Source organism: Podarcis filfolensis (assembly GCF_964270895.1).
Source record: "Podarcis filfolensis genome assembly, chromosome: 11".
In the NCBI taxonomy this organism is placed as follows: domain Eukaryota; kingdom Metazoa; phylum Chordata; class Lepidosauria; order Squamata; family Lacertidae; genus Podarcis; species Podarcis filfolensis.
The window spans coordinates 1,335,119-1,360,167 of NC_139613.1; the positions used below are offsets into that span (position 1 = coordinate 1,335,119).

The following is a 25,049-nucleotide window of genomic DNA, read 5'->3' on the forward strand; positions in this document are numbered from 1 at the left end:
CGCTGTGGGTTAAACCACAGAGCCTAGGACTTGCTGATCAGAAGGTCGGCGGTTTGAATCCTGGCGACGGGGTAAGCTCCCGTTGCGCAGTCCCAGCTCCTGCCAACCTAGCAGTTCAAAAGCACGTCCAAGTGCAAGCAGATAAATAGGTACCGCTCTGGCGGGAAGGTAAACGGCATTTCCGTGCGCTGCTCTGGTTCGCCAGAAGTGGCTTAGTCATGCTGGCCACATGACCCAGAAGCTGTATGCCGGCTCCCTCAGCCAGTAAAGCGAGATGAGCGCTTTACTCCCCAGAGTCAGTCACGACTGGACCTCATGGTCAGGGGTCCCTTTTTTATCTTTACTATTTCAGACACGCGGTTTTTATACTTATGTGTGTGTTTGCCTTGTACATTTATGAACATTTATTTTATATATATAAGACCTTAGAATTCCTATAACAGGGGGAAACAGAGAGCGCTCATATGATACTGAGAGAGAGCAGAACATCTGGTGAACAGCTTCCCAGTGAGAGAGGCCATGCCAGCTGCCTCTGCCTGGCGTTGACCTTCTTTCTGCTGTCTCTTTGGGGTCACAGAACCACGGAATCCCAGCAGAGGATGGAGCAACTGACTCTGGTGGAGGCCATCTTGGATTATCCTCTTCCCATTGGATTTGAGGGTGCCGCAATTTGCCCCCTCTCAGCCACTGCCAGAGGCTGTTGTGCGACCTCTTGCCTCTCAGAGAGGTGGTCTTCTTGGCGGTTCCCCCTGAGCCAGCTCCCCACTGGCCACAGGTGTCCTCAGTTGAACTGGGAGGCAGCAGAAGCTCTGGCACAGCTGGGCACAAGAGTCTGGCTGGTCAGACTGAGCAACTCGGAAGGCGGACTCTGTTGACACTTGAGGAGGGCCTCGTTTCCCTTCCCTGCTCCTGGAGCACTTCTTAACGGAGGCCTGTTTCACACCAGGAGGTGGGTCTGCTGGCTGCGTCTGTTAAGATAGGGATGGGGAACCTGTGACCTTCCAGATGTGGTTGGATCACAACTGGTGGACACCCAACGAAGCTGAGCATTGGGAGACTCAGCACAGCATTGTCCTATGGAACTCCCTCCCACTGGAGGCAGGGATGGCCACCAAGTAGGATGGCTTGAAAAGAGGATTGGACAAATTCATGGAGGGCTCTTCTTAGGTTCTTAATCCCTGACAGATGGCCATCCAACCTCTGCTTAAAAACCTCCAGGGAAGGAGAGTCCACCACCTTCCAAGGGAGTCCATTCCATTGCTGAACAGCTCTTACAGTTGGTTGTGTCCTTCCCTTCCCTGCCCATCACCATAAGGTTCCAGAGCAGTCAACAGCAGTGTAGACATATATTAAGATCACCCAACAGGGAGAAGGATGTTCTACCAGGAGCTTGTCCTCCTCTCGAGTAGGACCCTGGCAGAGACACATGCCCGACTGGCATGTTCCCTCCCTTCTGGTCGATCACTCAGGAGCTTCAAAAGCCTTCTTCAGCCCGAACATCACAGCGACCGATGCCAACCGACACCGGTACACTTAGGGATCCGCAGAGTCTTTGCAGCTTGCGTAACAGACCTCAGTGACTTAGCATTTTGGCTAATCTACTTTATTTACATATAAAGACACACGGAGCACTGCAACATGGCTCCCTCTCTCTCTAGCATCAGACAGCAAAGAGAAAAAACAAAGGTCAATAGTCCCACTTCACAGAACACAGTAACACAAACATCCCGTCTCCATCACTTCCCACTTTGTGGAGTTAAAACATACACAGTCATGTGAAAGACAACAATCCCATGACTGCCATCACGGAGCAGGAATTCTAACAGATAGGGGCAGCTGAACTCTAAAGAGATGGGTGCAATCTCCTAGTGGAGATGTCTACCCCATTAGGCTGGCGTTCCACTTCATGGGAAAGGGAGGGCAGGGCAAGTCAGGGGATATTCCAGCTGACCCAAGCATTTGGTGTCCTCAGGGGCTTCTGCTGTGGCCATGGAGTCTCTGTTGACTGAGATGTACAGCCTCAATGCCCCCAAAGCCCCCACTGCCCAGTCCATGTCGGAGAGGAGAGAGATGGTGTCTGGGCTACGCTGGGAGAGAAGAGACAACTGCAAAGCCAAGAGGGGAGACCACGCCTACCAGGTCAGTAGACCTACGCTGGTTGCAAGTTCAAGGTGTCAGTGTTAGTATAGGTAAAAGGTAAGGTAAGGTAAAGGACCCCTGGATGGTTAAGTTCAGTCAAAGGCGACTATGGGGTTGCGGCGCTCATCTTGCTTCAGGCCGAGGGAGCTGACGTTTGTCCACAGACAGCTCTCCGGGTCATGTGGCCAGCAAGACTAAACCACTTCTGGTGCAACGGAACACTGTGACAGAAACCAGAGCGCATGGAAACACCGTTTACCTTCCTGCCACAGCGGTCCCTATTTATCTACTTGCACTGGCGTGCTTTCGAACTGTTAGGTTGGCAGGAGCTGGGACTGAGCAACAGGAGCTCACCCCGTCACGGCGATTCGAACCGCCGACCTTCCGATTGGCAAGCCCAAGAGGCTCAGTGTTTTAGACCACAGCACCACCTGTGTCCCTACACTGGCCGAGGAAGAGGGGAACGGGAGGAGCGCACACCACCCCCAGCAGCGTGATCTTGGGGGGGTGCCATCACGGCTGCCCCCCCGCCAGCTCTAGACGCCATGCCCCTGCAGGCAACTGGCCACACACCCCAGGACGCGCGCCAACCACGCCCCTGCCTGCTCTCCACCTCCCAGTGCCGGAGCATGAAGCTCCGCCACTGTGTCCCTATAGTGTTAGTATTTACAGTGGTACCTCTGGTTAAGTACTTAATTCGTTCCGGAGGTCCGTTCTTAACCTGAAACTGTTCTTAACCTGAAGCACCACTTTAGCTAATGGGGCCTCCTGCTGCTGCTGCGCCACCAGAGCATGATTTCTGTTCTCATCCTGAAGCAAAGTTCTTAACCTGAGGTACTATTTCTGGGTTAGCGGAGTCTGTAACCTGAAGCGTATGTAACCTGAAGTGTATGTAACCCAAGGTACCACTGTAAAGCCCTGAGCAACTTGGGACCAGTTTGCTTACGAAATCACCTTACCCCAAGTGTGCCCACTCGACTGCTGCAATCGGCAGAATTGGCACTACTGCAGATGCCGCTCAATAGCCATTTTAGTGTGGCATCTCCCACACTTTTGAACTCACTGCCTGTTGACACCAGGCAAATGACTTCGCTGCTCTCTAAAAACAGATGGCGCAGTCTAGATGAACCTCTGTTCTCTCCGTATCTGCCCCCAGAAAAAGCAGCAGCAGCAGCTGGAAGCCGGAGCGCGTGAGGATCCCTTGGTGCAAGGAGCGGAATATGTGGAGCAGGTAGGGCCAAGGATGGGAAAGCCTTGCGGACTTTGTGCCCTCCAACCACACAAACACACACGAAGCCTTACAAGGGTCCCGACTGTTATGTACTGAAGTTCTCACCCTGGGCCAGCAGGGGGATACTGTAGATAGTTTAGGTCCACATATGCAAATAAGGGATTGAAAGTGACGTTCAGTGATTGGATAGTTACAGAAAATGGTTACTGTTGCGTTCTAGTGGAGCTCTATATAAGCAGGCTGGCTGAACCCTTCAGTTTAGTTCTGTTCTGGCCTGTGAATAAACAAGAGCTGTTTGAAGAATCGCTGTGTCGTCTGATATGTTCACCCACAACTTAACACCGACCTTCTCCATCGCTTCATCCACAGAGCAGCCAGGAGGTGAAGAGGCCTCTGCAGCAGGAAGCAAAAGGAGAGAAGTGCCGCCTTCAGGCAAGTGGGCAATTCTGAAGCCAGGTAAAGGATGTCTGGAGGTGGCGGTGGTGGAGGGAACAGCTGAACCACAAGAACACAAGGAGAGCCTTCTGGATCATGCCGGGAGCCCATCACACAGGGACCAACCACAAGCCTCAATGGGAATCCAGCAAGCACTCAAACCCTCTCCTGGCCTGCGGTTTCTAGCAGCTGGTATTGATGGTATGGACAATGGATGCCTCCACAGTCAGAGGCAGAAATGCTTCTGAACATGGCATAGCATGGAGTGGGGGGTAGACTCAGACACATTTTTTTGAGGGACACAACCAGGTTCCCCCATGCCAGGTGTTGTAAACAAAAATCTGCCCTTTTCTCCCTTATGGGGTATCCAAGAGCCCATATAGAGTCCATACGTAGGTTCCCTATTGGTAGGAGAAAATAACAGAGGCCAACCAGAGAATATTGAGAAGCAAAGCAGCTAGTAAGCCTGATCTTTATTGATCTGTTGCAACAGGATCCCCCGCTCACCCCATACAGGAGGGAGGAGGAACCCCAAACAAAGGTGTGCCTGCCCTTATATAGACATTTTAAATTCCCTCCCTGGAGTCCAAGACCACCCACAGAAACATTATATATACATCACAGAATGGGTGTAGCTCAAGACCCACCCCCCAGATACACCATACCTACATCACAGAAAGGATGGTCTACAGCAGAAATCTGAGTGCTTTGTTTCCCTCCTGTCTGCCGGGTTACCTGTTTAATGGTCACTTGATTGGATTGCCTGAGGAGCCTGGCCAGTCTTTTGTAATGATAAATACTTAGTTCCTGAGCCAGGTCACAGGCTCACACCCTATTCATATCTTAAATGTGCCCTTAAGACAGGATTTGTGAAGGAAAAGACAATGGGGAGGCTTTTCCATTTTCCTATGAACTTGCAGAGAAAACATTTTGGTCAGTTTGGGAATCAAAATGGTTTCAGGTCGGTCTTCCTGTGCTGATCTATGTACGTGCTTGGTTGGTACACTTATGAACATTTAACATATATCTAAGACCTCAAAATTCCTATCACACAGGCTGCCTCATCGAGGGAAGCTGCGCCCAGGCCCAGCCTTCAGGCCTCCTTCTTCTTACGGCCACCCCTGGGCCAGCCAAAAGGGAGGGGGAGGCCGGTTGGCTGCAGCTCCACTTCTGCATCAAACCTGCCCCCAGGGGCAGAAGCAGTGGAAAGGGGGACAGGCAGAGCGGTCGCTTCACTACCCCTCTCCTCTGCTGGGCTCCGGTGCATGAGTGTGCCCCATGGCATGCCCACTTCCCCGATGGGCATGCACAGAGCCCTGCAAGCGCACCCACCCTGCACGGCAGTAGGAGATGTTCTGCCCCTGTTTCTGAATACCAGTTGCTGGAACCCACAGGAGGGGAGAATGTTGCTCTTATGCTCAGTCTCCCACAATGGCAGCTGTTTAGCCACTGTGAGAACAGGATGCTGGTCTAGATGAGCTGTTGGCCTGATCCTGCAGGCTCTTCTTGTGTTCTTATTGTGGGATTGTTGGCAATGCAATGTAGCTACATGGCTCGGCTGATGACGATGCCTGAGATGCTGTGTGTCTTCATGTGTGTGTGTGGTGTGGTCAATACAGCAACACTGACTATCTTTCCTGCAGGGTGGAGACCTCATTCGGCAAGAGGAAGGGCTGGAGTCTAATGGCTGGAGGCTGGACTGGGAGTCAGAGTCGGTCCACGAAGAGTGAGTGCAGAAGCATTTCCAGGGTCCAGCAGCAGCCTCCTTGCTGGCCGGGCCAAGCCAAGCCTCCTTTTTGGAGCAGCTTGGAGCACCTTGCCTTAAGGGTGTCACCTGCATCTGGAAGGTGCAAAGGAGACCTGTAGCTTAGCAAGAAGCGTCTCTCTCTGCCCCTCTTCCCCCTCCATCCTTGGCCTGCCATTCTAACTCCAGGGGCACACAATCTTCAGGTCTGATCTTCACCTGGGCCAAACACTCCTCCTCCTCCTCCTCCTCCTCCTCCTTTATTTAATTTGTATACAGTGGTACCTCGGGTTAAGTACTTAGTTCATTCCGGAGGTCCATTCTTAACCTGAAACTGTTCTTAACCTGAAGCACCACGTTAGCTAATGGGGCCTCCTGCTGCTGCCGCGCTGCTGGAACACGATTTCTGTTCTTATCCTGAAGCAAAGTTCTGAACCCGAGGTAATATTTCTGGGTTAGTGGAGTCTGTAACCTGAAGCATATGTAACCTGAAGCGTATGCAACCCGAGGTACCACTGTATCACCCTTCATCCAAAGATCACAGGGTGGTTCAGAACATAAACTAGACACTACACTAAATGTGTTACTGTCAGTGCTTTTTTCCTGGGGGGACACAGGGGTACGCATACCCCCAAACATGTTGTGAATCTAAGTTTGGCCTCATTGAGGTACCGTATTTCAATATGAGTAGGAAAATGAGAGTACTGCTAAACATTTTTTTAAGAAATAAAATAAAAAACACTGGTTATTGTCATCATCATAATCATTTATTAAATTTATTAGCCGCTTTATTGCAACCAAGGAAACGAACGAACGAACAAAAATACCACTGTACTGTATTTTAATATTTTGTTGGAAGCTGCCCAGAGTGGCTGGGGATGCCCGACCAGTTGGGGGGGGTATAAGTAATAAATTATTATTATTATTAGTAGTAGTAGTAGTATTACTAGCCAGGATGGCTGTGCTCTGCCTCCGTGTCAAGGCAGCAGCGCTTCTGAAAACCAGTTCCTGGAAACCACAGGAGAAAAGAGCCCTTTTGTGCTTGAATCCTGCCCAAGTGTTTCCCACAGGCTTCTGACTGACCCCTGTGAGAACTAGATCAGCCACTGGTCTGGCCTATCCTGTCTCTTGCTTCTCAGGGGCCTGGGACCACCTTCCTTTCCCTCCTGCAGGTCTTCTCCCTCCCCGAGGTGGGAGCCTCTCTGCTCAGAGGCCTGGATCTCCACCCCCTCCCTTTTCTCTCTTGCAGGATTTATTGGGGCTGCTTCTACTTCTTCCCTTGGCTCCGGATGTGCAGGAGAGACAAAAGGGTGCAACCGTGACAAGGTACGTCAGCGCAGCAGAGATGGGATATGTGGTCAGCCAAAGCAGGTGGAGGCGGTCAGCAACTGGTCAGTCGCCTTCCAGGGTTTTGGTCTATCTGGAAATGTCACTGGTGATCAAACCTGAGACTTATGCATGCAAAGTCGATGCTCTGGCTCTGGGGCTGAGGCTCTTCACTCCCCCACCCCCAAAAAAGAGGTCTTGGTGGCATGATAGAAACTGCACCCAAAGTCCGGCTGAGTGTGCTTCAGCAGCAGAAAGGCAGCTTCACAACATTCGCTAGGAAATGATCTCTGGAAGTAGCAGAAAACCACCATAAGAGTAGAAATTTAAACATGTGTATAGTTCTGGTAATCCCATACAGTGATACCTCGTGCAGATATTTGATTTTTAAAAAAGGATTAGAAGAACTACTGAAAGGGACACGGGTGGCGCTGTGGGTTAAACCACTGAGCCTAGGACTTGCCGATCAGAAAGTCGGCGGTTCGAATCCCCGCAACGGAGTGAGCTCCCGTTGCTCGGTCCCTGCTCCTGCCAACCTAGCAGTTTGAAAGCACGTAGAAAGTGCAAGTAGATAAATAGGTACTGCTCCGGCGGGAAGGTAAACAGCGTTTCCGTGCGCTGCTCTGGTTCGCCAGAAGCGGCTTAGTCATGCTGGCCACATGACCCGGAAGCTGTACGCCGGCTCCTCGGCCAGTAAAGCGAGATGAGCGCCGCAACCCCAGAGTTGGCCATGACTGGACCTAATGGTCAGGGGTCCCTTTACCTTTACCTTTAGAACTGCTGATGGTACCTTTCCCTTAAAACAGGAGTTAGCAAACTTTTTCAGTTGTGGGCCAGTCCACTGTCCCTCAGACCTTGTGGGGGGCCAGACTATATTTGGGGGGGGGGATGAACCAATTCTTATGTCCCACAAATAACCCAGAGATGCATTTTAAATAAAAGTACACATTCTACTCATGTAAAAACATGCAGATTTAGAAGGCGATTGGGCCGGATCCTGCCCCCGAGCCTTAGTTTGCCTACCCATGCCTTAAAAGTTCAACTAAGGGCTTGTCTCCGCTTCCACTTTCCCTGCCACTTTCCCCTGGGAAGAGCCCTAAACTGCCTTCCTTGTGAAGATCCCCTGAAGCAGTTAAGGAGGTTTTTAGCTTTAACTTAGAAGCAGGGAGAGGAGCTCTGCTCTTCCCTTTAAAGGAAGGGGAGCTCAAATTCTGCCAGGCGTGGTTTGACTCATGAGCCGGAGTCAATTCCGGTGTCATCCATCATGTTTAGTGCTGCTTTCGCAAGAGCACCAAGTTCGTGAGCATGCATGAAACTGTGTTACTCTGCAACCTGAGATCCTTTTAACTGGATATGCCACGGGGGAGCCTTCGCATGCCAACGCATGTTCCCTGCCACCGAACTCTGGGCCTCCTCCTCTTATCTTGGCTTCCAAAAGCTTTGTTTCGGAAACCCAAGAGGGAGCGAAACAAGCTGCCTGCAAAGGTGAGGCAAGGGGTTACGATTTCACCGTGCATGGGGGGTGAGATCAGCTGTGAAATTGAATCTCCTCCCAGTAGCAGATGTGCCTAGACAGATCCCTCAGCCCCAGAGCCATGGCTGCTCCTGTCTGCACCTTGAACGACCAGAGGGCACGAACTTTACGGAAAAAGGCCGTAGCTTAGAGGTAGAGCACCTCCTCTGCATGCAGAAGGTTCCAGGTTCAATCCTGCCATCTCCAAGCGGGGTCAGGTAAAACTCCCCACCTGCTGGAAGAGTCAGGATAAAATAAAGTATTTCTTCATGCCAGGGGTGTAATGCTCTTTGCCAGGCTGATTCCAGGCGGGTGCTCACACACTGGTCAGGGGAAGGGCATGTGTGTGTGTGTGTGTGTGTGTGTGTAGAGCATCCTCTGCAGTCACCCGGCCCTTGCCACTGATGGCCAGCAGGGCATGATGGGAATCTCTGCAGTGTTGCCTGGTTTGGGGCTGCCAAGAGTCTGGCCCCCCATGCTAAGCCACTGCTTCATGCAGAGCATCATTAGACAGTGGAACTCCCTCCCACAAGAGGAAGGGATGGCCACAAAGCTGGATGGCTTTAAAAGAAGATGGGACAAATTCTTGGAGGAGGAAAAGGCTACTGATGGCTTCTAGCCAGGATGGCCATACTCTGCCTCTACAGTCGGAGGCAGCGATGGTTCTGAATCCCAGTTGCTGGAAACTATGTGAGAAGAGATTGCCCTTGTGCTTGAATCCTGCTTGGTTTCCCAGAAGAGGCATCTGGTCAGCCGCTGGGAGAACAGGATGCTGGATCAGTTCTTACAAAACCACGGAGCGCCTCTGCCAGCCAGTGTAGGCAATATTGAGCTAGATGGAGGAGATTCTATATAAGGCAGCTTCTGATTTGTGAGTCTCCCCACAACTGCCTTCCAGGGCCAGCTCCAAGGCAGACACCAGCAAGGAGAGACCACAGCCAGGCTGGACGCAAAGGGGGCTGGGAATGGCTCTGGCTGGGGCTGGTGTCAGTTGTCGTCCAAAGCAGCTGGAGGGCGCCTGGTTGGGGAAGCCTGCTCTGGGGTGTGGGGCTCATGCTTGAAGGGGCGAAAGATGGCTTTGCTCTCCTCTCATCTTTCTTGCCTTTTCCTCCCTCCAGTTGACCCCAGGCAGGGGGCGCTTCCTGTGATGTTTTCCCTGCTGCCAGGACCCCGGTCTCACCCCATCACTACCTCCCCCCAAATATGCCCCCTATCTTTAGCCAGATCCCAAAGGATGCAACACAAGCCTCTATTTGCCCTGCCCAGCGCTGGCCGCCCAGATATATCCCAGTTGCTGTTCTTTGGACGGACTGAAATCTGCAACACTCTGGAAATTAAAAGCTTCTTCCTGAAACTTCCTGCTCCAGCTGCCAAGTTTCTTTTTTGCCCAGGATGGGCTGTTTGCATCTTCTGCCACCAGAAGGTGCTGGTTCCCCGAGGGAAGAATTCCTTTGGAGCAGAAACCCAGGCTCAGTTATTACAAGACATTCCAGCACAAAGATACCGTATTGGCCTGAATATAAGCTGCACCTTTTTTTCTTCCAAATTCCGATCGTGAAAATTTAAAGTGTGGCTTATATTCGGGCCAATACGGTACATTGGTGTGTGTGTGTGAGGGGAATTAAAACCCCTGCATCTGCATGGAGGCGCAATCTCAGCGCTCCCCACAAAAACCTTTCATAGAATTGTAGAGTTGGAGGCTTTTAAGCAGAGTTTGGATGGCCATCAGTCAGGGGTGCTTTAGCTGAGATTTCTGCATTGCAGGGGGTGGACTAGATGACCCTTGGGGTCCCTAATAATAATAATAATAATAATAATAATAATAATAATAATTGTACCCTGCCCATCTGGCTGGGTTTCACCAGCCACTCTGGACGGCTTCCAACAAAGATTAAAAATGCATTAAAATGTCACACATTAAAAGCTTCCCTAAACAGGGCTGCCTTCAGATGTCTTCTAAATGTCAGGTAGTTGTTTATCTCTTTGTCATCTGATGGGAGGGTGTTACACAGGGTGGGAGCCACCACCGAGAAGGCCCTCTGCCTGGTTCCCTGCAACTTGGCTTCTCGCAGTGAGGGAACCGCCAGAAAGCCCTCAGAGCTGGACCTCAGTGTCCGGGCAGAACGACAGGGGTGGAGACGCTCCTTCAGGTATACTGGGCTGAGGCTGTCTACAATTCTATGATTCTAAGTCTTTTGGGGAGTGGGGGGAGTTGATAGCTTAGGTAGGAAAACAGCACAGCAAGAAAACAGGGAGGCTCCCTCCTCTGGAATTCTAGAAACTGGTTGTTCCCAAGGTCCACATCTCTGGCTGCGTGGCCCAGAGGTAGGAGGTGTCTTGTCCTAAGACAATGGCAAGCTGCTTGCCTGTTCTCTGCCTTCCCAAGCCCCCCACCTTTCCAGAAGGGTCATACCTGCTCACCATGCGAAGGGTTCCAGGAGGAAGACAGTTGTTGGGCTGTGTGTGGCCTTGACTCACCTTTGGCAGCGCAGAGCGGCACTGAATTGCTTGTAGGGGATTGCTCCCCACCCACCCTTTTGTGTCCAGGAAGCCCCAGAAGTAACAAAAAGCTCACTTTCCTTCATTTTTATTTATACACGAGTGTGACGAGCCCACAGCTGTTACACAGTCCGGCGTTAGCTTATTGCAACCAGGTTCGCAGGGCACCAAATGCCACCCGAAACGAGAGCACCCGAGGGAGCCAGCTTAGAGGAGCCCATGGCAAGAATCGATGGAGAGGGGAATGAAGAACTTTGCCTGTCCTTGCTTGGTTGGGGTCAATTTCTTTGGAAGAGCAGAGAAGACTGGGGGGCGGCAGCAGCAGGAGGAGAAGGCGGCAACTTCTTTTGGAACTGGGCAGAGCTGTCAGCTTTTCTCTTTTCTTGCGAGGAATCCTATTCGGAATAAGGGAATTTCCCTTAAAAAAAGGGAAACGTCTACAGCTATGGAACTGGGATCTTTGTGGGTGCCAGGAGGGGAGAAAGCAGAGCTATCATTGGCAACTTGGAGGCAGGGGTGGGGGCGGCATGGGCGGCCAGCTGGTCTCCCCCCACTCCTGCAAGCCCCACACATAAACAACATCCATTGCCAATCAGGAATCTCATTGACTCACACAAAGAATCTTGGATCTCTCTAAAACAGTCTGAAAAACAAATTGCAAACCAAAGTAACACACACACACCCCGCACCAAGAAAAGCCAAGAATCTGCAAGCTGAATAAATCATGCACTTTTTGTAGAATTGTGTGCTTTGTGGGTTTTGCCTCCTCCCTCCGACCAATTTTGCATAGCTTGGTGCTTTGCATAATTTATTGTTCCTTTTTGCCTGGTTTATTTATTCAGCAGCCTCCTGGGAGTGGGCTCAGACTGCTGAAGCCCTAACAGACCCTGCTCAGGATCCTCTTAGCTTCCGGGAGCTCCCCAGACAAGGCCCCTCAGTTTCAATCTCGTTTCCGCAATCATGAGGGACAGAGGCATGACATTCTTTTTAAAACGGAAGTGGTAATGCTGCGTTCTGCACCGAATATGAAATTCCCCGCGCACACACACACACACACGTGCATGCACGCACACAGCACCAAAGGACCCTTCTGCACAATCGCCTAAAAGGGGTGCTATGCCAGCCTGCGGATGCCACCCTTCACCCAAAATGCATGAGAGCCCTGCCAGGCTGCAAGGATAGCTGTACTGAAACCCCTTCACATTTACACCCCGACCCTTTTAAAAATGCTGCATAGATGGTCAGTCCTGTAGAGGAGTCAGTAACAGTGGATCTGAAATTTCTCAGAAGGCATTTCCCCTAAGAAAAATCCAGCGCCTACTCTAGAGAAAGAGGCCCCTTTGCAGAATTTTATTCCAAATACTTCCCCATCATTTCGTGTGTGTGTGCGTGTGGCAGCCAATATCCCCAAGATGCCCTATAACGGGGGTCAGCAAACTTTTCCAGCAGGGGGCCGATCCACTGTCATTCAGACCTTGTGGGGGGCCGGACTATATTTTGGAAGGAAAAAAATATGAACGAATTCCTATGCCCCACAAATAACTCAGAGATGCATTTTAGATAAAAGGACACATTCTACTCATGTAAAAACACGCTGATTCCCGGACCGTCTGCGGGCCGGATTTAGAATATGATTGGGCTGGATCTGGTCCCCGGGCCTTAGGTTGCCTACCCATGCCCTATAATGTCCTGGAAGGGCCCCAGTGGCCGCAGGCAGTCCAACGACAGCAAAATGGGCTAGAAAGACTGGGTCAGACCTTGTGGACTTGCGTGAGCTAATGGATACCTGTGCTGGAAAAAGGATGAGAGAATTTCTCCACCCCCTGGAAATGAGGAAAAATGAAGTTGACATTCTCCCATTTCACGGCTGTTGATGACCTCCTCTATTGCAGAGCTGGAGGGCACCCTGGGGTCATCTGCAATGACCCAACTGCCTGCAATGCAGAAATCACAGCGATTTGGGGGCATTTAAAGAGATGTTTCCAAATACCTGTTCCTGGGGAGCAAGAGCAGGGAGAGGTGCTGTTGTGCTCAGGACCTGCTGGGTGTGTGTGTGTTTCCCATTTGGGGCCCCTGGTTGGCCACAGAACAGGAGGCCAGGCTAGATGGAGACCCCTTGGCCTGATCCAGTACAGGAGCTGGGCTCTTCTCATGTGCTTGAGAGGCCACCTGTGCAGCACTCCAGAGTGAGAGGGCAGAGCCCCAAACAAAATGGAAATCTTTTGTATGGAGCGAAGGCAAGGGGAGCGTACACAGACTGAGCGCAACACACGCGCATCGGTGCCCAAACTCTCCATCTCCCCTTTTTCCACCATAAACTCACAAGGTCCCCTCTGTGAAGAAGGCACACCTGACCTCTCCAACTCCCTTTTCCTGGCCAGTTCGGACATGCACAAAACTTCTCCCTGCAATGACCTGCCAGGGAACCGATGTGTTAGTAATTGTTGCTTGGGTTGTCAAACCAACCTGTAAGCCAGTCCCACAATTCACAAGAACACAATGGCCCATCTAGTCCAGCCTCCTGCTCTCACAGTGGCCAACCACTATCTCTTGTGGCAGTGAGTTCCACAGTTTAAATCTGCATGAAAAACTTTATCTGTCCCCAAACTCTCAACATTCAGCGTCAGTTGTAGTTGTTAAGAGGAGGGGGAGAAACTTTCTCCCTCTCCAATTTATCCAGGCTGGGGATCGTTTTGCAAACGTCTATCATGTCACCTCTAACCCCAAACTTTCCTTGAAGCTAAGTTGCTGCTGCGTGAGAGGAGCAACAAACTACAGAGGCATCTGCAGTCCTTTCTGAGGCCCTGAGCCCTTCCTCCCCTCCGCCTCAAAGCAAGGAGGTTCCAGGTAGCCTTTCCTCCAGCTGGCAGGGAGCATCGCTTTGACCCCCGTGCTGTGGTCCAGCCATGCCAGCATCCTGGCAGGAGAAAGTGTTCCTGGCTATTTTTAGCCTCCCCACCTCCTCTCCCCTCCTGTCATCTGGCGCCTGCTGCCGCCGCCACTGCTTGCCTTCATCTCAGGAAGTTTCCATCGAGTTTGCTGCCTCCGGGGTTGGCAAAGGCCAGAGACTCCTCACCGCACGGCTGGCCCCACCTCATCCGCTCGCTGGCTCCGGGGTGGTGGGTTGGCACGGCCGAAACGTGTGTGAGCAATTGCTCAGAGGGGCCTGGAGGCAGTGGGAGCGCAGAGGCAGGAAGCCTTGCCCAGACCCACACCTTAAACCCGTGAACCCGGGATTTGCGGGAGACAGCGCAGACTAATTGCACACACACACACATTCCGGAACAGAAGCACCTGGGGAACATGCACATTGACACACTCCCTAAACACGACAGGCAATTTGTTCGCCTCGCTCCGCAGAACCAGGCCACACACACACAACCACAGAGCATAGGAAGACCGTGAGTTGTGGCTGCATTTGAGGCCAGGATCCGTCTCAGTGAGAATCTTGTCTCCCTCTGCAGCCAGCCAGGTGCTTCTGGGAATCCCACAAGTAAAATGCGACGGCCGCAGCGCCTCCATCCCCAACACTTGTGTCCCAAGGTAGACTGCCTCTGAAGATGGAGGTTCTACTGACAGCCACCGCTAGACCTCGCCTCTCCTGTGCTGGACTCCAATTCCTATCAGCCCCAGCCAGCCTAATTTTGATGGCCGGGACTGATGAGAGTTGTGGTCCAGGGATGCCTGGAGGCCAACCATCTCCACCAGACTTGCACTAAAGCCCATAGATGCCACTGCGGCTTGTAGCAAGATGCTTTGCAAGGAGACCTTTCTGTCTATCCTGAGTCTTTGCGGGAATGCACACCCAATGCCTGCATGCGGAAGAAGCCCTTGGCCGCCTGGGGGGGGGGGCGTGGATGTCACTGAGTTGCAGAGAGGAAAGTTTTCTGCTCTCCTCCTGCTGACTTGCAGGATGGCCACCTATCAGAAATATCGTATTTTTCGCTCCATAAGACACACTTTTTTCTTCCTAAAAAGTAAGGGGAAATGTCTGTACGTCTTATGGAGCAAAGGTGTGGTCCCTGGAGCTGAATTGCCCAGGGGAGAAAAGCAGATCATGCTCTTTTTTTTTTGAAAGAGGGAAGTGGGTGTTGAAACAAAGCCGCTGATTGTTTGTCGATCGGGGAGAGAGATAAGGGACGCTAGAGATAAAGGAGGCTGCCTGGGAGGGGGAGGTAAAAGCCCATGGATCCTTAGGATTTTTACATTGGGTCACCCCAAATTCACCATCAGATCACATAGCATGTCCATGGCTACAGCCTGAACCAAAATAATCATGCATCCACTGTTTCATGGGGCTGCAATGGTGCAAAAATGTGGTTACAAAGCACGGATCCACATGGATCCTCAGGATTCACCATCAGATTACATGTCTGTGGCCACAGCAGGAACCACAAAAAACATACACCCACTGTTTCATTCAGAATATTTTTCTTCTTGTTTACCTCCTCTAAAAACTAGGTGCGTCTTATGGTCAGGTGCCTCTTATGGAGTGAAAAGTACAGCACTTTAGTTGTGGTTCCTGCATTTCAAAGGGTTGGAATAGAGGACCTTTGGGGGTCCCGTCCAACTCACCGATTCCTCCCACTGCTTGTATCTCCAAGAAACAGGAAATCTCTCCCCCCACCTCAGCTGCCTCCTGATCTCTATATTAATTGTGTGAAGAAAGTATGCATCTCTCTCTGCGTGTAGCTGTGAACCCTCAAGAAGCGCCCCCTTCTCCCAGAAGAGCTACGGGTGGCCACCAACTTGGAACGCTTTGAAAGAGGCTTAGGGGAGCCCCCGGGAGACACAGCTTCCCTTGGCTACCAGCAACGATGGCTCCAATGGCTCCGTTCTGCCAGCACAGTTTTCAGCCACTGGGAACAGCCAGTGGAGAGAGTATGGTTGCATTCGGGTCCTGCGGGGGGGGGGCACTTCCCATTTGGCCTCCTCGCCGGCCACCGCCAGAAGGGGAACCTGGACTAGATGGGACCCTTTGAGCTGATCCCATCTGAAGGCTCTTTTGTCCAAGTCCAAAGCACAGAGGGGTTAAGTGGGGGGGGGTCTAGGGATTGGAAGGGGGGCAGGCTGGCATGGCGGGGAGGGGGCAGAGAAAAAGGGCTACCCACTCCCAGCCCCCTCCTCCTCCAGGGTCTCCACCTTCTGAAGTCCTAGCAGGTGTTTCCCACATGCTGATCATCAAGAGAGAGAAACATGCTTCCTTTTTCTTAACCCCCCCAAAAAAACCTAAGATTCCCAGCTCACGCCTAACAAGGTATTCCCCAGCTTTTGTGTTACAATCATGGCTGAATCTGCACCCACAGCCCCGCACCCAGGATCCCGTAAGGAGCTGCCTCTGAATGCCAGAGCGTGGAAGCCTAGTGAGCCCAGTCTCCTCGCATTTCCAGCACACTGACAGTGTGCCAAACTCTTCTTTGGGTGCAGTGCTTTGCACCGAAGTTGAGCTGAACCGATACAAGCAGAATCTGATGTCCTCCAAGCTATATATGCTAAATATTCATTGCAACAAAGAGAATTCAGTTCCAGGTTTCAAACGCTGAGAGTAGCTGCATCTGTACAAGTTTACACGCGTGCACACGGACACACACACACACACACACACACACACACACACACACACACACAGATGGCTGCCCTCCTTCAGGGCTGGGGACCCTCCAAATGTTTCTGGCTTCCAGCTCCCATTATCCTAACTGGGGCTGCTGGGAGCAGCGACATATCGAAAACCCCCAATTCCACAGCTCTGCCATCCTCGTTCCTTGCCTTTGTGGGGAGGCTTTTGCCATCGCCTCGCACCCTGAGGTCTCCCCCGGTTGATGCTCCCTTCCTGGAATGGGATGCAGGATCCCACCCCTAATCCTCCATGCCCTGCAGATGCCACACACCCACACACCCCTGCCATGCACTGCCTGGGCTCCAGGGAAGCAGGTTCCATAAGCGATGCTGCCTTTAACTCGGGGCAACCGTCGAGGGAAGGGCAGGGTACCCAAAACGTCCCAGTGTCCCAAGAGTCACGCTCTGGCTCCTTGCGGGTGATGGGGGCACCAGACTCGGGGGCGGTCCTTTTGCCCCAAGCTGTGCCAGCCAACACCTACTGGCGCTGGCGCCCTCTGCCAGGCTCGGTGGGCAACGAAATCTCAACATTCTCCTCCTCCTTAGCTGTCCAGAGGCTGTCAGTCAGTCCCAAAACAGCATTCAGTCTGCATGAGGAAATGGGGAGAAGAGGAGGTCTTGGGGGGGCTGGTGCTCAGCCAGCAGGCGTGCCCCCCAGGGCCAATACACCACCCCAAATGTCCTGTTGATGAGCTTCTTTCCCAAGAGAGTCCTTCCATGGTGGTGGTGGTGGGGTCAGTAGAGGGGCATCCTCAGTGCCCCCCAGTCCATATGTAGCTGCGACTGGCGAGGTCAGTGGCGCTGATGTCCCTTTTCTTGGCGTGGGGGGGTCTGCTGCCAGTGGGGAGGGGGGAGAGGTCCTTGCTACAAGATCTGAGCTTCTGCAGCAGGGGAAAGAGAAAAGGAGGTGCAGTCATAGAATTGCCTGAGAAAAACATTCTTGCTTCGACAAGCCGACTGAGATGCCCAGGAAACTGGTGTGACTTTTTGTTCCTTTGAGGATTTTAGCTTTCTCTGTTTTAAACTATTGTTGCAGATTTTTCTCAGTGACAACATTATTGTTCCCCAGTGCTTGCTAAAAAGATTTCCGGTTCAACAATCCCACCCAAATGTTTTGAAAGTTGATGCAAGTTTTAATGGGTTTTGAGTCTATTGCTGATTGCATCTTTTGCACATTTTAAAGAGTTGCTTTTACAGATAATTTAATAATAATAATAATAATAATAATAATAATAATAATAATAATAATAATAATAATAATTTTTTATTTGTACCCCACCCATCTGGCTGGGTTTCTCCAGCCTCTCTGGGCGGTTTCCAACAAAGATTAAAAATACATTAAAATGTCACACATTAAAAACTTCCCTAAACAGGGCTGCCTTCAGATGTTTTCTAAATGTCAGGTAGTTGTTTATCTCTATGACATCTGATGGGAGGGAGTTCCACAGGGTGGGAGCCACTACTGAGAAGGCCCTCTGCCTGGTTATTGTTTTACTCTCCTTGTAAACCACTTTGATTTTTTTTTTTAATAAAAAAGAAATTCAAGCTGTGCATAGATTTTATGGGATAAATGAATGAGAACTAAGAGGGCAATAGAGAAAACCAAACAACCGACGCGCAGGGAGAAGGAAAAACCAGAGGAGAGCGTCCTGGCACTGGATGCACCAGCTGCCACACTGAGGATTAGAGACTCCTGCACTGCATGCCTCACCTGTGCTCCCTGTGGCAGTTGATGCTTTAGTTGAGATTCCTGCATTGCGGGGGGGTTTGACTAGATGATCACCAGGGATCCCTTCCAACTCTGCAATTCTATGAAATCTGCTAGCCTGCTGGCGGTTCTTTGCTGCAGCCCCATCCAGGAAACCTCCTGAGCCCTTAGAAATCTCCGTCATGCAGAATCTGCACAAATCCCAAATCTCCCCGCTAATGTCTCTTCTTCTCAATGCTGCAAGCTTTGCAACGTCTACATGGCTGAGCTCCCAGGAATGGCCAGGCTGCTCTGTGTGGAACATTTTACGTAAAGGGACCCCTGACCATTAGGTCCAGTTGCGGCTGACTCTGGGGTTGCGGCGCTCATCTCGCTTCATTGGCCGAGGGAGCCGGCGTACAGCTTCCGGGTCATGTGGCCAGCATGACTAAGCCGCTTCTGGAGAACCAGAGCAGCACACGGAAACGCCGTTTACCTTCCCACCAGAGTGGTACCTATTTATCTACTTGAACTTTGAGGTGCTTTTGAACTGCTAGGTTGGCAGGAGCAGGGACCGAGCAACGGGAGCTCACCCCGTCGCAGGGATTCGAACCGCCAACCTTCTGATCGGCAAGTCCTAGGCTCTGTGGTTTAACCCACAGCACCTCCCGCATCCCTTTACCCGCCTCTGAAACCAGTCAGACGAGGCCTTGGCCGGAAGGACTCTCCTGGCAAGAAGCCCCTTTGGGATTCTGCAGGCCAAAGTGGCGGGAGGACACGTTTTCAGACTGGTTTGTCTGCAGCAGCACCCCCTCTCTGCAGTCCCCACCCCGGACCTCACAGCCTTCAGGCAGGTGCCAGGGGCGTCTGGAGGAATATGGAGGGGACGCATCAGCAGGGAGATTTGCCCAGCTGTGCATCCCAAATTAAGTCCGATCAGAAGGTTGGAGGTTCAAATCCCCGCGGCGGGGTGAGCTCCCTTTGCTCGGTCCCTGCTCCTGCCCACCTAGCAGTTCGAAAGCACGTCAAAGTGCAAGTAGATAAATAGGTACCGCTCCGGTGGGAAAGTAAACAGCGTTTCCGTGTGCTGCTCTGGTTCACCAGAAGCAGCTGAGTCCTGCTGGCCACATGACTTGGAAGCTGTACACCGGCTCCCTCGGCCAGTAAAGCGAGATGAGCGCCGCAACCCCAGAGTCAACCATGACTGGACCTAATGGTCAGGGGTCCCTTTACCTTTTTATGTCAGGAGAAAGGAGACAAGAGTACTCATGGGCATGCACAGAGTGATCGTCTCAGAGAGAACGGACCATGCTTCTAGAGTTTAAAAGTGGTGGCGGAACTTCCATTTTCAGGTAAACAGAAGTCCAGGCAGGGTTGACCCCCAACATCAAGGCACAGCCCCTGACAAAGGAAGCAGGAATAAATAAGGAAACCCACCCAAATTCAGACGGCCTTGAATAATTAGCAGCCAGCAAGAGGGTGGCCTGATCCTGCGGGCGCCAGGACAATGCCAGAGGGAGACTTCCTGCCAGAGGAGGTCTGTGCACTCTGAGGTGGAGATGCTCCTGCCCCATATCCCCTCTTGGGGGAGCATCTTGTCCCCCTCCCCTTCCTCGCCCTCCCCACAAGGTGCTGTACTCACTGGGCAAGGCCTTCATGTGGATGGCAGCGGCAAGGAGGTCGTGGTTTTTCGTGGCCTCTTTGCTGTGCTTCTTCATTCGGACCCTGGGAAAGATGGGGAGGGGGAGAGAATTGAGGCGGGGGCCGCTTAGCCATGGGATGCATGTTTAACCTGGAAGAAAGGAAACTGAGAGGAGGTGGGCTGACCATCTTCCACTATCAGAAGGGCTGCCCCATGGAAGGTGGGGAGACCATGTCTTCTCCTGCTCTGGAGGGGAGGACAAGGACCAATGGATTGAAATCGCAAGAAATTCTGATTCAACACGAGGAGGAACTTTCTGACCGTAAGAGCTGTTCAGGGGTGGAACAGGTCTCCCTTGCAAGGCGATGGACTCTCCTTCCTTGGAGGTTTCTAAGCAGAGGTTGGGGGGCTGTCTGTCATGGGTGCTTTAGCTGAGATTCCTGAATTGCAGGGGGTTGGGCTGGATGACCCCCCAGGACCCCTTCCAACTCTACAATTCTATGATTGTTTTGTATTGTTTTCGTAGGATTTTGGGTTTTTTTGTTCTTGCACTTTTTAACATGATGATTTATTAAATTTATATACCACTCTCCATCCGAAGACTGCAGGGCGGCTTAAAGCATATAAACAAAATGCAGGACATAAGAATAGAAAACAACAATATTCTCTCCCCCCCCCCCGGCTTTTAAAAGGCCCTAGATTTTTTTGTATGGCATCTTGATATTTGACAGGAGGGGGCTGTCTGCAAATATATTTTTATAAATCTGAATCGGTGGTTCCCAGAGTGCGTGGTACTCTGGCCACACCAGCTGAGCGGGGGGTGAGGGGAATTACCGGGGTGGGGGGCAAAGAGGCAAGGGGGCAGTGGGGGTGGGGGAGGCTGGAGGTGTGAATGGCTATGAGAAAAGCTGGCATGGCCGAATCAAGTACTTCCGTTTTGCTGCATTAAACTAAACAGTTTAAATTTGATTTTCCATAAATGTGCATAACATTGCTGCTGTTTTGGATTTGATTGTGTTACTGCCTTCCTTAGTGGGTTGTGCAAACTGTAACGCTTTTTATAGGGTATTGGGTGGTGTTAGGGGCCTAGAGATGAGCTCATGGAACCGAGAGGACAGTGGCCCAAAAATGTTTGGGAGCCGCTGATCTAAATGAATGAACTGCCCAGGTTGTGGTAGTCCGCTGTGTTCTGCCTCCTGCTCTGGCAGGGCCTTTCTGAGGCTCTTCCAAGCAAGTCCAACCCAGTCCAGCCCCCTCTCTGCCCATCTGGACTTCCCTTCGCCGGAACTGGAAGCCTTTACTCCGACTCTCCCACCAGCCCCAGCCTTGGAGACACAACCAATTTGCGTCTTGTTTTAGGTGGACGGTCTCCAGAATCGGGGTGGATTCCAGCCAGCGAAACACAACAGGCCAGGCTGGGGCAGGGACACAATCACAGAATTGTAGTGTTGAAAGGGGTCCAAAGGGTTATCCGTCCTGACCCCCTGCAGGATGTGGGGCTAGAAGTGGCAGCCAGACCTTCTCCCCTGTCAGACTTCCCACCGGCCATTACCCACTGGTAACTTCCCCTAACGCACATATTTTTGCAAAGTGATTTCCCCTAATAAATGCATTTTTATCCACACTTTATCTCGGAGTACACATTACTTGACCGGAGAACCCCACTGCAAAATTCAGAGATGTGGGCCTGCGTTTTGATTTGGGCGCTGTTTCTGAAAGTGCAAATCCGGTAGGCTGGCTTGCCAGCGTGAGCAGACTCATATCTCTCCCCCGTCCCTGCTCACAACTGGGGGGCCACCACAGATCAGGCCCCGCTCCCATCGCCGTAGGTTGAGTCACACCCGCTGACACAACCATGCCAAGGGCGGAAGCCGGGGTTTGAGGGGTCGGAGGCCCCCCCAAATATGGAACTGGTCCTCCCCAAGCAAGGTGCTCCAGCAGAAGTGTTGGAAGGAAGGGCCTCATCCCCTCCGGGGAGAAGGGAGGGTGAAATCACACTTACCACATCAGAAAGGCAAAGACCAGAATCACCGCCAGGACGAAGAAGGCAAAGACGCCCAGCGACACCAGAACCGCCACCTTCTCCGTGGGGTCGCTGTGGCCTGTTAGGGGCAGAAGGGAAAGGGGTGTGATGGCTTGGGCCTTGGGCTCAAACTCGGAACCAGAGGAGTCTCAGTCTGCACCGGATCCTCTGCCTCAGGCATCATCTGAACCAAGTCTGGGGCCTGATTCTGAACAGCCCCAGTCTGCACAGGTTCCCCTACAACAAGCACCAGCTGGGCCGAGTCAGGGGCCTGAGTCTGCTAATATATATATATATTTTAAAAAATAATGCAGCACCGAAATCTCAACACAAATTGAAAGAGCTTGAGATTGGATGGTGCCTGTCTCCCCCTTTCTCTGTGTGGGGCTGAGAATGAGAGACCTACCAATGGGCCCATTGTTGGGGGCCAGAGAAGGCTCCTCCGCTGGGCTTTCTGCCTTGATGGCTGCAGTGGCTGTTTCGCTGGGTACCAAAGTTTGTCCTGGGGAAAGAGAGAAGCATTTTAGGGAAAAGAGGGAGATTACAGAATCATGGCTCTCCCCCTCCTCATTTAATCTACACAGCAACCCCGTGAGGTAGGTTAGGCTGAAAGGCAGTGATTGGTCCAAGGTCACCCGGTAAAAGCTTCTTGGCCAAATCGGGATTTGAACCCAGGTCCAAGTCAGACACTCTAACCACTGCACCACACTGTTTACTCCTCCTGCATCCTTCCTGATTTGTTTGCAGGGTGTTGATGTACCTTTCCATTAAGTCAATCATTCACCCCACACTTTTCAACGCATTTCTCTGTCACTTTCCAAACAGTAAAAAGTCCTATTCTTCTTCCTTTTAAAGTGGAAATGTAGCAATTCAGGACACATCCAGACTTCCTTTTGTGTCGCTTTTCTAGGTACGGGTCTGCACTTCAAAGCCCCATGCCCAAGCACTTATTATTATTATTTTGCCTTGTTGCTTTCCCCACGAAAACCCGCTCTTTACCATGGAAAAAATATATGAAGAAATCCCAAATTGCCGTTTGTTTCGATTCCGTGTTAAAGAATGGGTTTTCCTGGGGAAAGCACTGAGGCAGGCAAACAAACAAACCAACAAACAAATGCTCAGACACAGACCAGGAAAGTGAGGACCTGAGTCAAGAAAGCGCACAGCAAAATTTAAGTGTCGATGAGACTTCGTGTTTTAATCCACTTTACATCACACCTCATGTTACGTCTGCTTCATGTTACGTTCTTTCAGGTTACGTCCCACGGTGACCCGGAAGTACTGGAAAGGGTTACTTTTGGGTTTTGCCGCTCGCGCATGCGCAGAAGTGCAAAATGACATCATGCACATGTGCAGAAGTGGTGAATCGCAACCTGCACGTGCGCAGATGCACCACTGAGGGTTGCGCTCTTTTCATGTTGTGAACGGGCCTCTGGAATGGATCCCGTTTGCAACCAGAGGTACCACTGTATTTGCACAAAGGTGAGGTTATGGTATGTGCTTGGAACCCCCTTGCAAAGTGCCTCCTTCAAACAAGGCACATGCCCCCCCACAGCTGTGAGGGCTGCTTACCAGTGGCCGGCATGGCCCACGCTTCAGGGGTCCACTCGCTCCAGCTCCCAGCATCCAGGAAGTCCTTCGCGCTCACCTGGACCACATGCAGCAAGCCCAGGAAGGCGTCTGTTATCACCTCGGACACGTTGGCCGTCTCCACCTGCAGATCCAGGACACACACAATGGGCAGATGCAGGATGAGACCCTACTCTCTGCTTCCCAGAATGTGGCATCCTGTCGGGCAGTTTTTATGTTTCTGTTTTTGGGAGGGTGCTCTCAGCTCATGCCACCAACCAAGAGCAGGCCATAAATCTGTGAGCCATGAGCCCCTGCGGACACATACTTCAAGATTGGTGACAATGGATAAATGCCCTTGGGGCAGATCCTGTTCGCCAGGATCAGTCTTCTTGGAAGGGAAGCCCTGATAAGAACCTCATAAATACAGGAGCAAACCATTGGCCCATCTAGTTGTGCTAAACTCACAAGCTCACAATCTTTCCACAAAACCCTGAGCACAGCTGGCTGAACAGATGTTGCATGAAATTTGGGGAAAGAGCTGCCAGTGAAGATTCACAGAGATACTCAGAATCAAGGAGACTTTATTGTTAGTTAACAGAAGTCTGCATTTAAATCCAGATATTTTGGAGGAGAAGGTGATGGGACAATGGAGTTCTGGCAACAAGGACATTCATATATGTTTCCTGCTGTGACCAAGATACCAATGTTGGCATTCAACACTAACAAATACAACACAGATTGTTGCTGAAGACACCCAGCTTGTCTTCTCCTTTACATCTGCAGGTGAGGCAGTGGAAGTGCTGGACCGTTGTCTTGCCTCGGTAATGGACTGGATGAGAGCCAACAAACTAAGACTCAATGCAGATAAGATTGAGCCACTGTTAGTGGGTGGCTCCCGAGACCAGATAGATGGGAGATCGCCTGCTCTTGATGGGGTTACCCTCCCTCTGAAGGACTGGGTGAGTAGCTTGGGGGTCCTCCTGGATCCTTTGCTAGGTAATGGGACTGGCAAATTCAGCAAACAACAAGAGCAATGAAATAATAATTCAACAACAGGCCAATGCCGGGCAGCTGAGCCACAGTTTCAGAAGTGGGCAGGCAACACTCCTCTTTCTGAGCATAACCCATGGTCTCCATCCACTCCTGTCCCTCAACTCACCATAGCCCAGGAAGTAGAGGTGACGGGTCGGTATCGCAGGCGGAACTTGAGCAGGAAGTGAAACTCCTTGGTCCAGCTGGAAGGGTATTCCCAGCTCACCTGCAGCCGGTTGGGCACCGAAGGCACTGGCTCTACCCGAAGATGCTCCGGTGGGTCTGGCTTGACTGGGGGACAAAGCAGAGGGGTGTTGCAAGCGCTGGAGGTGGGCAGTGTTGGGATTTGGACTACGTGCCATTCTGTGCAGCTTCACACCAAGCAATTAGAAGTTGGCCGAAAGCCAAGGATGACCGAGCAGAGAGGAGTTATTTGACCTTGGATACAGCTCTACCACTGGTTGAAGTCTCACACAGGCATGATGACTTATGACCTTACTGACTGGATAGTGTGGTGTTCTGGGTTCTGAGAGTCATTTGGAGTTTGTTGAGAGACAGCTAGTAAAGATCCGTATCTGTATGTGTTCTTG

The 25,049-nt window shown here is 51.6% G+C and overlaps 2 protein-coding genes across 6 annotated transcripts in view; one reads left to right on the forward strand and one right to left on the reverse strand.

Annotated features, from left to right (window-relative positions):
* The first annotated feature begins 571 nt into the window (after positions 1-571).
* Positions 572-9,742, forward strand: LOC310744483 (uncharacterized protein). Its single transcript, XM_083575944.1, has 7 exons — positions 572-949; positions 1,973-2,139; positions 3,296-3,370; positions 3,740-3,802; positions 5,449-5,531; positions 6,799-6,875; positions 9,507-9,742. Exons 2-6 carry the CDS (start codon positions 1,990-1,992, stop codon positions 6,869-6,871), a joined length of 444 nt encoding a protein of 147 aa, XP_083432070.1. The 5' UTR covers positions 572-949; positions 1,973-1,989; the 3' UTR covers positions 6,872-6,875; positions 9,507-9,742.
* Positions 9,743-10,959: 1,217 nt separating this feature from the next.
* The window catches only part of IL11RA (interleukin 11 receptor subunit alpha), a 145,238-nt gene continuing 131,148 nt past the window's right edge, over positions 10,960-25,049 (reverse strand). For 3 of the 5 annotated variants that reach the window (XM_083575807.1, XM_083575809.1, XM_083575808.1), the window contains 6 exons: positions 24,587-24,750; positions 23,428-23,569; positions 22,262-22,357; positions 21,835-21,934; positions 19,833-19,915; positions 10,960-17,384 (listed from right to left, as the gene is read on the reverse strand). In XM_083575807.1, coding sequence (XP_083431933.1) covers positions 17,368-17,384; positions 19,833-19,915; positions 21,835-21,934; positions 22,262-22,357; positions 23,428-23,569; positions 24,587-24,750 — 602 coding nt within the window. In that variant the 3' untranslated portion in view covers positions 10,960-17,367. The remainder of the gene's footprint in view (positions 17,385-19,832; positions 19,916-21,834; positions 21,935-22,261; positions 22,358-23,427; positions 23,570-24,586; positions 24,751-25,049) is intronic. The other 2 variants (XM_083575805.1, XM_083575806.1) reach the window with 1 other exon arrangement.

Excerpts from the sequence above, each read along its gene's own strand:
- LOC310744483 (XM_083575944.1), top strand. The coding sequence starts at position 1,990 with ATGGAGTCTCTGTTGACTGAGATGTACAGCCTCAATGCCCCCAAAGCC. Across the intron at positions 2,140-3,295 it reads GGGGAGACCACGCCTACCAG|AAAAAGCAGCAGCAGCAGCT; the intron begins GTCAGTAGACCT and ends ATCTGCCCCCAG. Across the intron at positions 5,532-6,798 it reads TCAGAGTCGGTCCACGAAGA|GATTTATTGGGGCTGCTTCT; the intron begins GTGAGTGCAGAA and ends TCTCTCTTGCAG.